The 13009-nt window shown below is 39.6% G+C and overlaps 1 protein-coding gene across 1 annotated transcript in view; it reads left to right on the top strand.

Moving 5' to 3' along the window:
- Nucleotides 1-13009, top strand: part of MNAT1 (MNAT1 component of CDK activating kinase) — a 113153-nt gene that overhangs the window by 43492 nt on the left and 56652 nt on the right. The window contains exons 2-5 of the mRNA XM_032235788.1: nucleotides 3706-3858; nucleotides 4913-4986; nucleotides 8995-9098; nucleotides 9783-9923. Of these exons, the coding sequence (XP_032091679.1) occupies nucleotides 3706-3858; nucleotides 4913-4986; nucleotides 8995-9098; nucleotides 9783-9923 (472 nt within the window). The remainder of the gene's footprint in view (nucleotides 1-3705; nucleotides 3859-4912; nucleotides 4987-8994; nucleotides 9099-9782; nucleotides 9924-13009) is intronic.

The raw sequence follows: 13009 nt of genomic DNA, 5'->3' as shown, positions 1-13009 counted from the left end.
ACTGATGCCCATCAGTCTCTTGCCCCTCCCGCTCTGTCTCCTAATTAAAGGAGAGCTTTCTTAAGGGGGAATCAAGAACTAGCCATGGCAAACACAGCTTGCTACTGATGCCCATCAGTCTCTTGCCCCTCCCGCTCTGTCTCCTAATTAAAGGAGAGCTTTCTTAAGGGGGAATCAAGAATTAGCCATGGCAAACACAACTTGCTACTGATGCCCATCAGTCTCTTGCCCCTCCCGCTCTGTCTCCTAATTAAAGGAGAGTTTTCTTAAGGGGGAATCAAGAATTAGCCATGACAAACACAGCCTGCTACGGATGCCGGTCAGCCTCTCGCCCCTCCCGCTCTGTCTCCTAATTAAAGGAGAATGTTCTTATGGAGGAAGCCTTCTCCTGTTACTTGGCAGCCAGAAAGGTAGGAAGGGGGTGGTTCTTCCTGCAAGCCTTGTGGCAGCTGCCTTTGTGATTCAACAAGGAAGTAGGCTTGGGGGGGGGATTGATCCACCACCTGCCTCTTTAACTCCTTGATAGGCCTCCTTTTGGCCCTTTGCTGCCTCCCTCGCTCTTGGCTAATGCCTCTGCGATCGTCTCTCACCTTTGTAGGTCTCCTCAAGTGGTGGTTGTTGTCCTGCCGGCCTCCTGAGCTGCTGGGGGCCGCCATCTTGGACCACGTGGCTTCAAGATGGCCCCCGGCTCCAAATTCAAAAGGCTCCTCTTTGCTGGAGCACATGGAAATGGCTTTTGCCTTTGCAGGCTTGCCATGCGGCTGCCGCTCATCTCCCGCAGCTGTTTTAGAGCCTTTCCGGCTCTCACCTTGTCCACTGGTGATAGCTGCCAGCACAGGTTTTCCTTTTTAAAAACCCTCGTGGCTGAGGGGAGCGGAGGAGAGCTTCTGCTCCTGAGAAGCCTCTCATCAAGGGCTGCCTCTAGGAGGCATGTGTGCCCGGTTCTCCTGCTTGCCCGGCAACGGTCTTCACAGAGTGACTCCATCTCACTCAATGGCCAGGGCAGCGTGCCGCCCCAGAGGGCTTGTGGCAATCCAGTCGTTGCAGGAGGAGGCTGTGTGCGATGAAGGGAGGCAGGATTCGCCGGGTCCAAGTTTATTTTCTTTAATCCTTTGTAAATTACTGGAGGTCTGGAGAGGTGCAACCTTTCCCTTGATTGGGGTGAGTCAAATCTCCAGCTCTTACAAGCCTCAGCTGTTAGGGCTGCCTGCTAGAGGCTTTTGCCCGTCCTCCTGGTTAGGGCTGCCTGCTAGAGGCTTTGCCCTTCCTCCTGCTGCCCGGCCAAGCTCCTCACTGAGAGTCTTCGGATGTCCTCAGTGTCCAGGGCAGCCTGCCGCCCCAGGGGGGCTAGTGGCAGTCCCAATCCTGCAGGAGGAGGCTGTGTGTGAAGCAGGGAGGCAAAACTCGACGGGTCCAAATGAATTTTCCTTTAGATCCTAGTAAATTCCTGGAGCTCTCGAATGAGCAACTTCTCACGATCGTTTTGAGTCAGAAAACTGGGCAGGCTCACTTCCAGGGGGCGGAGCCCAAAGAGCTTATCTGACTCAAACCAATCACGAGAGGATAAGGTCAACCCATTCTGGATACTCCTCCCCCCTCACTATGGAGAAAATTAGTTTGCTTAATTGGTTCATGACTCTCCTAGACTCCTTGCCAAGTTTTCAGATATTGGCTGTCAGCTCTCCAAGCCAGATAAGCTCTGTGACTGTAAATCCTCCCTTGAAAGACTTTGCTGGATGTGAATGAGCAGAATTCACAGTAAATTAATAAAAGGGGGTTTTATCAATAGCAATAGCAGTTCGGCTTATATACCGCTTCATAGGGCTTTCAGCCCTCTCTAAGCGGTTTACAGAGTCAGCATATTGCCCCCACAGTCTGGGTCCTCATTTTACCCACCTCGGAAGGATGGAAGGCTGAGTCAACCCTGAGCCGGTCAGATTTGAACCGCCAAACTGCAGATAACAGTCAGCTGAAGTGGCTGCAGTACAGCACTCTAACCACTGCACCACCTCGGCTCTGGACAAGGAGTTTGCTTCATGCTCTTGGGAAGCTTAGGTCAGAACAGATATTTAGCTTTTTGTATAATGTATACAAATTGGTTTCTGTAAGTTGTTGAAGTTCTGTATGTTGATATTCATGGATCAAGTTATTTTTCTTCCAATTTCCCTGGGCTAAAATAGTAGATGATGATTTAGTCGGTACTGATTTGAGTATTTGAAATTGCATATTTCAAGAGTTTTGCTTCCTCCTGAAATCTAGTCTAACTAGCTTTCTTATGACCTTCTGAAACTAGCTGTTGCTGTGCAAGTTTTCATTTTATAGACCAGAGGTGAGGAGTGTTCCCTGTCTTTGACTGGCTTTTACAAAAAAAAAGTGCCATTTCACATTCAGAAGACAGAGCAACCTCTCCTTTTGGGAGAGGAGCTTGTGCGGTATCCCTTTCACTGTCACTTCAAGTTTCACTGACTGAAATACTTCCCCCAGGTAAAACTGTGCTCTTCATCGCCTCAATTATGAGGGAGATATTAATGATCTTCAAGATTTGCAAAGTAAAATAAATCTTAGAGTTTAGGTGATAATACTATAATACTCAGAATGATCCCAGAATATTGACTATTAGGGAAATTGCAGTAAAAAAAAAATGGTTTGGAAGAAAGGAGTAACAGACTATCTAAAACAGGGAGCCAAGAGCAGTTTACATTGCAAAGTTTTATACAGGTTCAATTTCTTCCCCTATGTCAGGTATAGATGAATCTATGGACTTCGGGCAGCCCCTACTATTTTACTGTGTTTGACTTCCAAAGAGACGGACCTTGTACTGCTGGTCTATAAAGGCACATTTTTGATTAAAAAAGAAGTAGAAACAAGGAACATATTAAATCTCTAGTAGAGGTTAATGCACCTATTTTAATAAAACAACAACATTACGTCTCAAATTCTTTTTAAGGGAAACATGAAAACTTCCATTTGTGTCAGTAGGAACAATCAATTTTCTTATGGCGAAATACACGTTTTTATTCCCATTGTACTTGAGTACAGATTTTGTTCTTTTTATTTAGTTTGGATCAGGGTTGTCAAACTCACGTTGTCATGTGACCTATTGGGACCTGTTTCCCCTTTACTAAATTGGGCGTGGGCATGACCAGCACATGATGCATCTGTCCCATGGGCCGGGAGTTTGATAGCCCTGGCTTAGATCAAGAATATATCACACAGTTTTTGGAGAAATACAAAATCTCGAATGAGAATACCCCTGGAAGTATGAATTGGGTTGACTTACTTAACAGTGAGAAGTAAATGAAATTTTTAACCCTCTTTGCTTACAATACTGTAGAATTGAGGATCTTCTACAATTCCCTTTCTTTGGGTCACTATCTCTGTCTCAAGATTGTAAAAAGCACTTTCTGAACATTTCTCCCTTTGCTGGTTCTTGAGAAGGGGAGAGAGAGTCCTTCATCAGCCATATTGATTTCATCTTTTTGTGATGAATGCTTAAGCCACTGCTTATACCAAGTAATTGGATTATTGTTTCTCTGGAATCTTTCACATCTGTAAAATGTGTTATTCTTTTCTTTCAGGCATAGATTTATGTCCCCCCTCCCCTCTGAATATAAATAGAAAACATGAATATGAAGCTATCTACTGGACCACCTGTCTATTTTATTACTTATTTATTTTTAGCATTAAGTGGTTTTTCTCTTTCAGTTGTGAAAGCTGTGTGGACCTGCTGTTTGTTCGGGGATCTGGGAATTGCCAAGAGTGTGATACCCCTTTGCGGAAGAGCAACTTCAGAGTACAACTCTTTGAGGATCCAGCTGTTGACAAGGAGGTGGAAATCCGTAAGAAGGTGCTGAAAATGTAAGTATCAGAAAGTCTCAATTAAGAGAATCCACCTTTTTTTTGTTTGTGCCAACTTCCAAATTCATTTTAGCCATGTTTGTGAAAAGGCTTTGTTTAAAATATTTGCAAAATATTCTTATCTTGGATCTCAATAAAGTTGCCCAGGAAGGTATTTTTTCTGGTTTCTCATATTACAAAGAAACAAAGACACCTGATTTGTGCATAAATATCATTCCATATGTAAATATTTCAGGCAGGAAATGTCAATTCTTGACGTTTCAGACAGGAGCAAGAACAGAGAAAGCTCTTCTCCTGGACCCCGCCAGCTGGAATATCCTGGCTGAAACCTCCTTTGTGGACTCAGGTGCCTATGCCAGTCCCTCTGGGATGAGACAGTCCCACCACAGGAGCCATGGGGGTGCACTGGTTAAAATATAGTATTGCAGGCTAATTCTACCAGTTGCCAGCAGTTCAATTCTCACTGGTGTAAGGTTGACTCAGCCTTCCATCCTTAAAATGAGGACCTAGATTGTCGGGGACAATATGCTGACTGTAAACCACTTAGAGAGGGCTATAAAGCACTATGAAGCGGTATATAAGTCTAAGTGCTATTGCTATTGTTATTACATGGGATTAATCAAAAACAAGCAGGTTTCTGAGCATAAAATCTAGCAAAAATGGTATTGTTTTACTCCCCCTCCCCTTTATTGCTCTTTAGCTATAAAAGTTACCATAACCATTTAAAACTATGAGACATTACCTGGTCTCTGGCTTATATGATCTTTTTCAAGGCATATCACCTTTAAATGAAATGACATTAATTGAGATTATAGTTTTCTTAGCTCTTTAGATCCTCTACCCATTTGTCATTGCTGTAGTCTGTTGACTTTGGGGAAGCATTTTTATTAGCTGCTGACTCACTCAAAGTTCAGGAAAGATCAGTTTAGATAAAATCTGAATGCTCAGCTTCTCAAAAAGGCTGAGGAAAGAATGTCAGAAGTTTATATTTTTGAATGCCCAGATGTAATCCTATTGTGTGTGTGTGGTTTTTTTTGTATGTCTCTTTGCAAAGATACAATAAAAGAGAGGATGACTTCCCCAGTTTAGCAGAATACAATGATTTCCTGGAAGAAGTAGAAGAAATTGGTAAGTTCTAATGTGTGCATATTAGATGCCCTGCATGCTTTTATTTCCTGCCAGCCTCATTGAACGTTAAAGCTGAGCCTCTCTACACTGATCTTTATTGGAGCACTTGATGATTGGCTAATTACTTTCTCTTTGCATTTTTAATCAAGAGCTCTTCAATTCGAGGGATGTATCTGGCTAATAAATGTTTCTAGTAGTCAGAGTAGGGATGGGTTGTGGTATGGTGGGAAACATGTACCGCAAATGTGGTTATAAAAATGCTTTATAGGTTATTGCTGGGACTGCAAAAGAAAAACTCCCTGGAAGAAAAGGGGAAAGAAATACCGTTCAGTTCTTAATCTTGGCTTCCCTTTGCCTTTATTCACCATGACAGTAGCCATATGTACCCCTTCTCATCTTCTTGCTTCTTTAAGTACAGTAGCCCGGAGGGCTTGACACATTTGACCTTGTGTACCATTTTGGCAATGCAAAAGGCAGAAGTTAAAGAGCAAGATGAAATCTCTCTCTCTCTCTCTTTTTCTTCTCCTTCTTTGTTGGATTTTAAGCCTACAGATGCTATGGTTTGGGGCCTGTCCCATTTTGATGGCAGTTGTAAGACAGCATTCTCATTGGGGAATGTTGACCTAACGGATTGGGTGGGAAATAGGATCTTTCTTGCATTGGAGACCAAGGCGTGTTAATAGGGGAGAGGCGTATGTGCTCTTTGAGGTCTTGTTAATATTTAATGCCTTCCATCTATTTATGGCTATACTCCAGTGAGCTTTTAGTCTGCATATTCCAATCAAATCCCCCTTTCCTTACCCTTCACAGCAGTTATCTGACTATAGGTGGCGAGATATGCATGACCTTTGGGGCCATGTGTCCCCAAACCTTTCCCACTAAAAAATCCCCTGGATCTATTAGCTTTGTGTGGTAATTTTACTTGTTTACTTTTTTCTTTCTGTTTCTGCCCCTGCTCTTAACTATATCATAAAAAGAAGGGGGGGGCGATAGTAAACAAATTAGTGTGAATACAAATTATCTGACAAGGTTGGTGACTTGCAGTGCCACTATTATTTATTTTACTTTCAATAGTCCTGTTTCTTCTTGTATTCAAAAAAATAATCAAGCTGTCATAAATTCCTGGGCTCAATCGCTCAAGCCCTGGTCATGTGTTGCTTGGACTACTGCAGTGCACTCCACATGAGGTTACTCTTGAAGTACACTCTATCTAGATGTTGCAGTGGGCACAGGATGCAGCCATGAGAACAGTTCTTGAAGCACTGATATAGGCTTCCCAAGAGCTTGAAGCACACTGCTGTTCCATGAGCTGGTTGCCAGTTTGCTTCCAGGTCCAATTCAAGGTGTTGTTTATCATCTTTAAGGCCCTTCATAGCATGGATCCAGGTTACCAAGATAGATGGGTTAGCTGTATTGGCATTAGGGGCATGCAGTAGACTCCATTGGTCAAGGAATTCCAGCTGGCAGGGGAAGAGCCTTTTCAGATGTGGCTCCTCCCCTTTGGAACATTATGTCATTCATGGTGAAATCTGCACCCAATCTTTTGACCTTCCAAAAGGGCCTGAAGACCTGGTTCTGCCAACTGGCCTGGGACCCCAATGGGGATGCATCATTATGGAGGTAGTTAATCGAGTGGATAAGACCCCACCTCCTCCCCCTCCCCTGCCCTTCCTATGCATCATATTGTGTTCCTTCCCTTCCCTAAAGCTAATTTTAAACTGATGTTATTTATTATTTTTATTTTTAATATTTCCATTTGTTCTTAATGATTGTAAGCTTCCCAGCGATACCTCCAGGCTAAATGGATGGTATATACATTGAAACAAACAAGCAAGCAAGCATTTACTGGTCATCATTGGACAAGAGAGCTGACACAGGTGAAGCAAAGCTGATATCAGATATGATCAGGCAGGAAGGCGAGCTAACACACTAATTAATTAGCATGAAGCTAGTACAAATGTCATATTGATCAGAAGTTAAGTCATTCCAATTCTGAAGAGCCAATTCAGACTGGGAAACCTTATACAGTGAGTTGAAGTACAATGATTGTTATTATTTTTTTGTCATCCAGTCTTGGTGGATGATAAGTGGTAATTCTTTTGGGCCATTTCTGGAACCAGTGGTGCCAAACAGCTTGAACAAAAGACCAGCAGCTCCCTCTTCTGGTGAGGTAGCACATTGAGTGAGGTAGAGCACCCAGCTCTGTGGTTGGAGATTTGTGCCGCAGCTGGATTGATCCCCCCTCCCCACATTAGAAATTTGTCTAGTTATTGTGCTGAGTGGTTTTGAATGCATACATACACACCTATCCCATGCTCACAGCCTTACAAGTTAAATTGGAATGTTCTTCTTTTGATTTTTGAGGGTTTTTTTTTCCAGATATGAAAGTGGTGTTAAAAACAATGAGATTTGTGCTGTATCTTAACATCTTAAAGGCAGGCCAACATATAAAAAATGAGAGAGAGATGGACAGAAGTACACTTGTCTATCTTCTTTTTCCTTTCTCCTTCAGATTGGGAAGGCCTAAGATAGGTTTATTTGGAAATGTATGTTGTGCTCACATAAGAAAGACTTTTCTAAGTTCTCTGCATAACAGTTATCTGTACTAACGTTAACCTGAGAAATTTGCTTCCTGAAATAGAGTAACAAATGGGCCTTCATGGTCATTATATTCTCTCCCCGGTGGCAAACGGGTATTCTGGGAATTGCAGTCCTAGCCTAACTGGAAGTGCTAAGTTGTGAGTAGGTGCCACATGAGTGTTCAAAGCTAGTTATGTTAATTGCTTCTGAGAACATTCCATAGATGCTGTTCCCTGATAAAAAGTTAATTGATAGTATTCATTCATTCACTCACTCTTGCATTCTATTTTGTGCCTTATTTTTCCATTTTTAGGTAACTCATCAACAAGACACAATATTGCACACCAGTAATAGGAAGTTATCATATTAGTAGTATTTTTATTTGCTTATGTCACTGTGTCTGAGAACAGCACAAGTTCTTCTCTTCCCCCCCCCTCCACAATGAAAGAGATTATTGTGAAAGAGATTATTTAAGGCCTGTGAATTATCATGATGGAGAATGGATTAGAACCACATGGGAGAAGGTGGTTATTATGATGAAAATTGATACAACCCATTATAGAATCTACTGGACAATTGCTTTTCTATATTTTTCACATGTTGGATTATTTTGTTTATGAAATAATGAAATAGAGTAAACTTTATTCATTCCATTCCATTCTTCTTTTGATTTATTTTGATTGTTTGATAGAATTCACCTGACGTTCTGGCATACTTATGCAAAATCCAAAATGAAACAAACTGAACTTTTCAGTGAACTTTAACAATTTTCTGCCTTTTTTATTCTAAACTTCAACTATCAGAAGTAGCTGCCTTATTCTGACCGCAAGGTTAGTTCTAGACACGTCTGTACCTGAACTATTTTCTGCATCCTTTCTGGCTTCCCAATATTCTTATGAGAATTGGGCAGTGACTAGAACTTTACCAAGAATTTCAAGTATGGTTGAGCCAAAAATTATAATGTGACATTATATAAGAAACATAATGGGGGGGAAATTAAAATCAGATCTAGACTTTGGCATGTGTATTGTTGAAAAATTCATTGCATTTTCAGAGACTTGCTTTTTTTCCTGTACAGTTAAATGTTAGAGAATGCTTGAATTTTGCATTTTTCACACACAGTATAATCCTGTGACTATCTTTTCAGCAGTGGCCACATTAAATATGCTGTTGCTTGGTGGAATTATGGAATAACTGAGGACAAAACAAAATTTAAATAAAAGTACGTGAATGTAGAAGGTGATAATTTCATCACCAATTTTTAGAAGAAGCTTATTCCAAAATTTCTAATAGTAACTATTATTTTAAAGATAGGAATATTTTAGGAAATAATATTCTTCGAACAAAGGCAATGCTTTTAATGTTTACTGATATATAGCTGTCCTCCCCTCCCCTTCTCCATTGTTTTTTTAATCTATGTGGATCCAGTATTCAACCTCACCAACAATGTGGATGTAGAAAGCATAAGAAAGAAAATGGAAATATACCAGAAAGAAAACAAAGAAGTTATTCATAAAAATAAGATCAAATTGGTAAGTTGTGTAGGGCTTGCTTGTGTCATTTCTCCCTCTGAATTAATTGAAACAACGTAATTCATAGCAAAATATTTAAATGCATCTGTTCCATCCGCTAATCCATCTTTTGAGTTCCTTTATCTGGTGACTTTAGGATATAGGATATAGATGACTGCATTGTCATTTCAACAAACCACCAGGGAAAATGGAGTAGACTGAGGTGTTCATGACATATAAGGAAAAACATAAGTATATTTGGTTTCTCTTCCCAGCTTTGCTTAGAATTCTTGAAACGTGGATGTAATCTAATCCTTAATTGAACAAGTAAGGGAGGTGCAGATTATCTGGACGTATTTCTATTGTTAGTTTTGAATGTTTGACAATGAGATTTAGCCTATTTCTTAAGGAAATAGGACCTTGGTACTTTTATTTCGTTAGTCTGAAAAGCTCATGAAATAACTTAACTGAAACGAAGGTTTATACCCTAGTTTTTATTCTTTAAATGCTATTTTGTTATGAGAAAGGATTATATCAGATCCCCGTCTGTGTCAAAATACAAAAAACTTTATAATGTCCTTGATGTCCACAGTTGACTTTTCCTAAGTGTAGATACTAGCTGCTTTTTCAGGTTTTCTGTTGCCCTAGTCTTGTACCTTCAACATGTTTCAGCTCAGAAGTATTAATTATTATGGTTCTGCTTAGTCTCGAGAACAAGAGGAGCTGGAAGAGGCACTGGAGGTTGAACGGCAGGAGAAAGAACAGAAGCGGCTTCTTATACAAAAGGAGGAACAAATGCAACAGATGTTGAAGAGGAAGAATAAACAGGAACTTCTGGATAAGTTGGTAAGTAATGAAAGAGACAGGTTTAATAAGCAACTACTTATTACTGACTTTTGAAACGGACTGATTATGTTTCTCTTTTGTATGGTTTATTCCTTTTTTCCTGCCACCAAAGAATAATACTAAAGGATTAACTCAGAGTTTCCTTTATAATTCTTTTACTTTTTGAAATCATTGCAGCTCTTTGCTTATGAAATTCAAGAAACACCTGTGATATTTTATTTCTGAGACAATCCTATGGAATAGATTAACAGATTAACAAAACTTGAGATGTCAGGACTATATAGGGATTTGAATAGGAGTATTTTTATTCTATACTGGTTGAATGAGCTAGAGTAGAATATTGGATTTCTTCTGAGAACTGCCTTTTCTCTTTTTCTGTCTCTTTATAATTAGTTATCAGTTTGTGTGTGTGTGTGTGAAAGAGAGAGAGAGAGAGGGAGGGAGGAGGGAGGGAGGGAGGGGGGGAGAGAGAGAGAATTAATGAATGAATTATGGATATATTTTAAAACTAAATTGAAAGGTGGGAGAATAAGGCAGGAGCCAACTACATCTACAAAAACTATTAAGAAAGCCTAAACTATCACCCTTATCTCAAAATTGGCAGGATTGGTAGGTAACCTGGCAGCAGAGAGCATCCTTGGAAAGACCAGCCAGTTAGCATGGAAAAATACACTGAGCGAAGCCAAGTAGTTTGCTGATTGTTTCTTTTGTTAGTTACTGCAGAAAGGAGGATGAGGACAAGAAGTTGGAGTTGTTTGGCTTCAAGTTGATGGACATGTATCTAGAGCTGAATTCTTAAAAATAGCTGTTTCAAAGCTATAAGTGCAAATGCTTCTCTTTAACTTAAGCAAGCCTGTTGGAAGTAAGGAAGGGAAAGTTGCGTGCTGGACCTAGCCTTTATCCTGTAGTATATTTTTTTAAAGCTGTGGATGAATTTTGTTTACAATTTTAAAGAACTAAAACGAGAATATATTTCTTCTAAACGTCATTTCCTATCCATCTTCAGTCCTTCTTTATATTAAATTTTTCCAAATCAGCTTCAACTTGAAAGAATGTGAAAAAAGCAAAGAAAAATAGGCTATGCGGCCTGGGGGCGCATGTGTGACATGCTGGCCACATCTACCCCAGCTCCACAAAGGCAAAAAAGTCACAAAAGTAACAATATGTCGCATGATACAATCAAGCTTGACACCCGTGATCTAAACCATATTTTAACAACTTGTCACTGAGAATATTAAGTGGAACCTTGCCTAAAGTTTGCTGAAATTTAGGTAGCTTATATCCACAGCATTCCTCTTGTCAACCAAAGTATTTACTTTGTTAAAGGAGACAATAAGCTTTATTTTAATATGACTTACTATTATTATTATTTTTTTACAAAATCTTGCTGACTCTTAGAAATCATAGCATTATCTTCATGATGGTTTCAAATGACCCATTTTATTACTGTCTCTAACACCAGGTACTGGTGTTAGGTTTAGTGGGATTCTCTATTTCCCCCTTTCTTGAAAAGGAGAGTCTGCATTCTTTTCTTGTTCTTTGGCACCTCCCCAATTCCATAGTTCTCCTCAAAGTTAAACAATAAAGCACCTGGCAATGTTTAGCCACCTTTCAGTATTCTAGAGTCCGAGGACTTGATTCCTATTTTATTTACCATATTTTACATTTCTTTTAATGTATTTTCATTTCTGTATAAGCATACTCATTGTCACAATAATTCATGTCTATTTCATATTAATTCCTCATAACAAATGATATATCACCAACTTTGTTTCTACCAGTAATTATGCACTTTAAAATGTCTTCAACCATTTCCCGATCTTTGCACATGTGCAAATGTAGCTGCCATATTGCTATTGTTAACAGATTTGATTAAGCATTCTTTTTGGTGAAACCAGTCAATGACTTTGTTTTAGTGAAATGACTAAGTCATTTATTAACAATATATCGCAGGTGGAATGTAGCAAAGTCATAATAAAAAAAAGAATAAAAATACATCTACTTATTAAATCTTCAGTAAGTAGTCTTTTGGAGATTCTCAGTCATCCAGGTCATTGTTGTCCCAAAAGTGCTTTTTCAAGAGGCAACTGGACTTTCTGGTTTTTCTTTGAAGACGTTTCGCTTCTCATCCAAGAAGCTTCTTCAGCTCTGACTGGATTTATTCCATTCCCCACCACCATCCAGTCGGAACTGAAGAAGCTTCTTGGATGAGAAACAAAACGTCTTCAAAGAAAAACCAGAAAGTCCAGTTGCCTCTTGAAAAAAGCACCTTTGGAATAGTTTTTGGAGGATCTTCTAGAAGAGATCATGAGGATATCATGGGGAAGGGGAAGATCTGTTTGGTCAAAGTTCAGCCAGTACATAATATATTCTTGGACTTCCTCCAGCATTTTGGCTAGTTTTTTGAAGGAACCAACCTTTAGGGTAGGAAGTTCTACAATCTAAGTTGAGAGATGGTGACTAGCTCCACACTCTGCCTGTTCCACACACCCAGCCTGCTTTATAACTAAGAGAGGATTTTACTTTACTTCATTGTAGTCTTTCACTGTAATTAGTATAGCATAGTCTCTTACTCTGTTGGCCCTCCTAAAGGAGGGTTCTTCCTAAGTGGGAGAATACTGAACAAGATAATATCTCTTGCTCTCATGTGGCAAGGGAAGAACATATAGAGGAAGCATTACTTAATGTAGATGTACCTTACATATAATCAAACTATGAAGGTCAATTCAAAATAGCTTTATCACTAACAGTTTACTTTTTATAATGACTTAAGAGAGGAAAAGGGAGAGAAAGCTTATAGTGAGTCACCAAAATGTTTCCAACTCAAATTTAAATGCTCGTTTAATTTAGATGAGCTGAACATTGTTTTCTTATAAAGCAATTGGTTTTACTGGAAATCCATTTTGCCAAATGCCTTGCAGAAAAGAGCAGTTATAAATAATCTTTAGAATGTGACCAAAATAGGTAATTGAAAGACATCTGGGTACACATCGTTACTAAACATATCTAAATATATTGTTAATGACTGAAAGGTAAAATGAAGGGCAGGAGGAAAAAAAAGGTTCTTGTTTGTGTTATTTTTCTTC

This window comes from Thamnophis elegans, chromosome 1 (genome assembly GCF_009769535.1).
Source record: "Thamnophis elegans isolate rThaEle1 chromosome 1, rThaEle1.pri, whole genome shotgun sequence".
Classification (NCBI taxonomy): Eukaryota; Metazoa; Chordata; class Lepidosauria; order Squamata; family Colubridae; genus Thamnophis; species Thamnophis elegans.
Note: the sequence above shows the minus strand (reverse complement) of the source record. Positions and strands in the feature narration are given on the sequence as shown.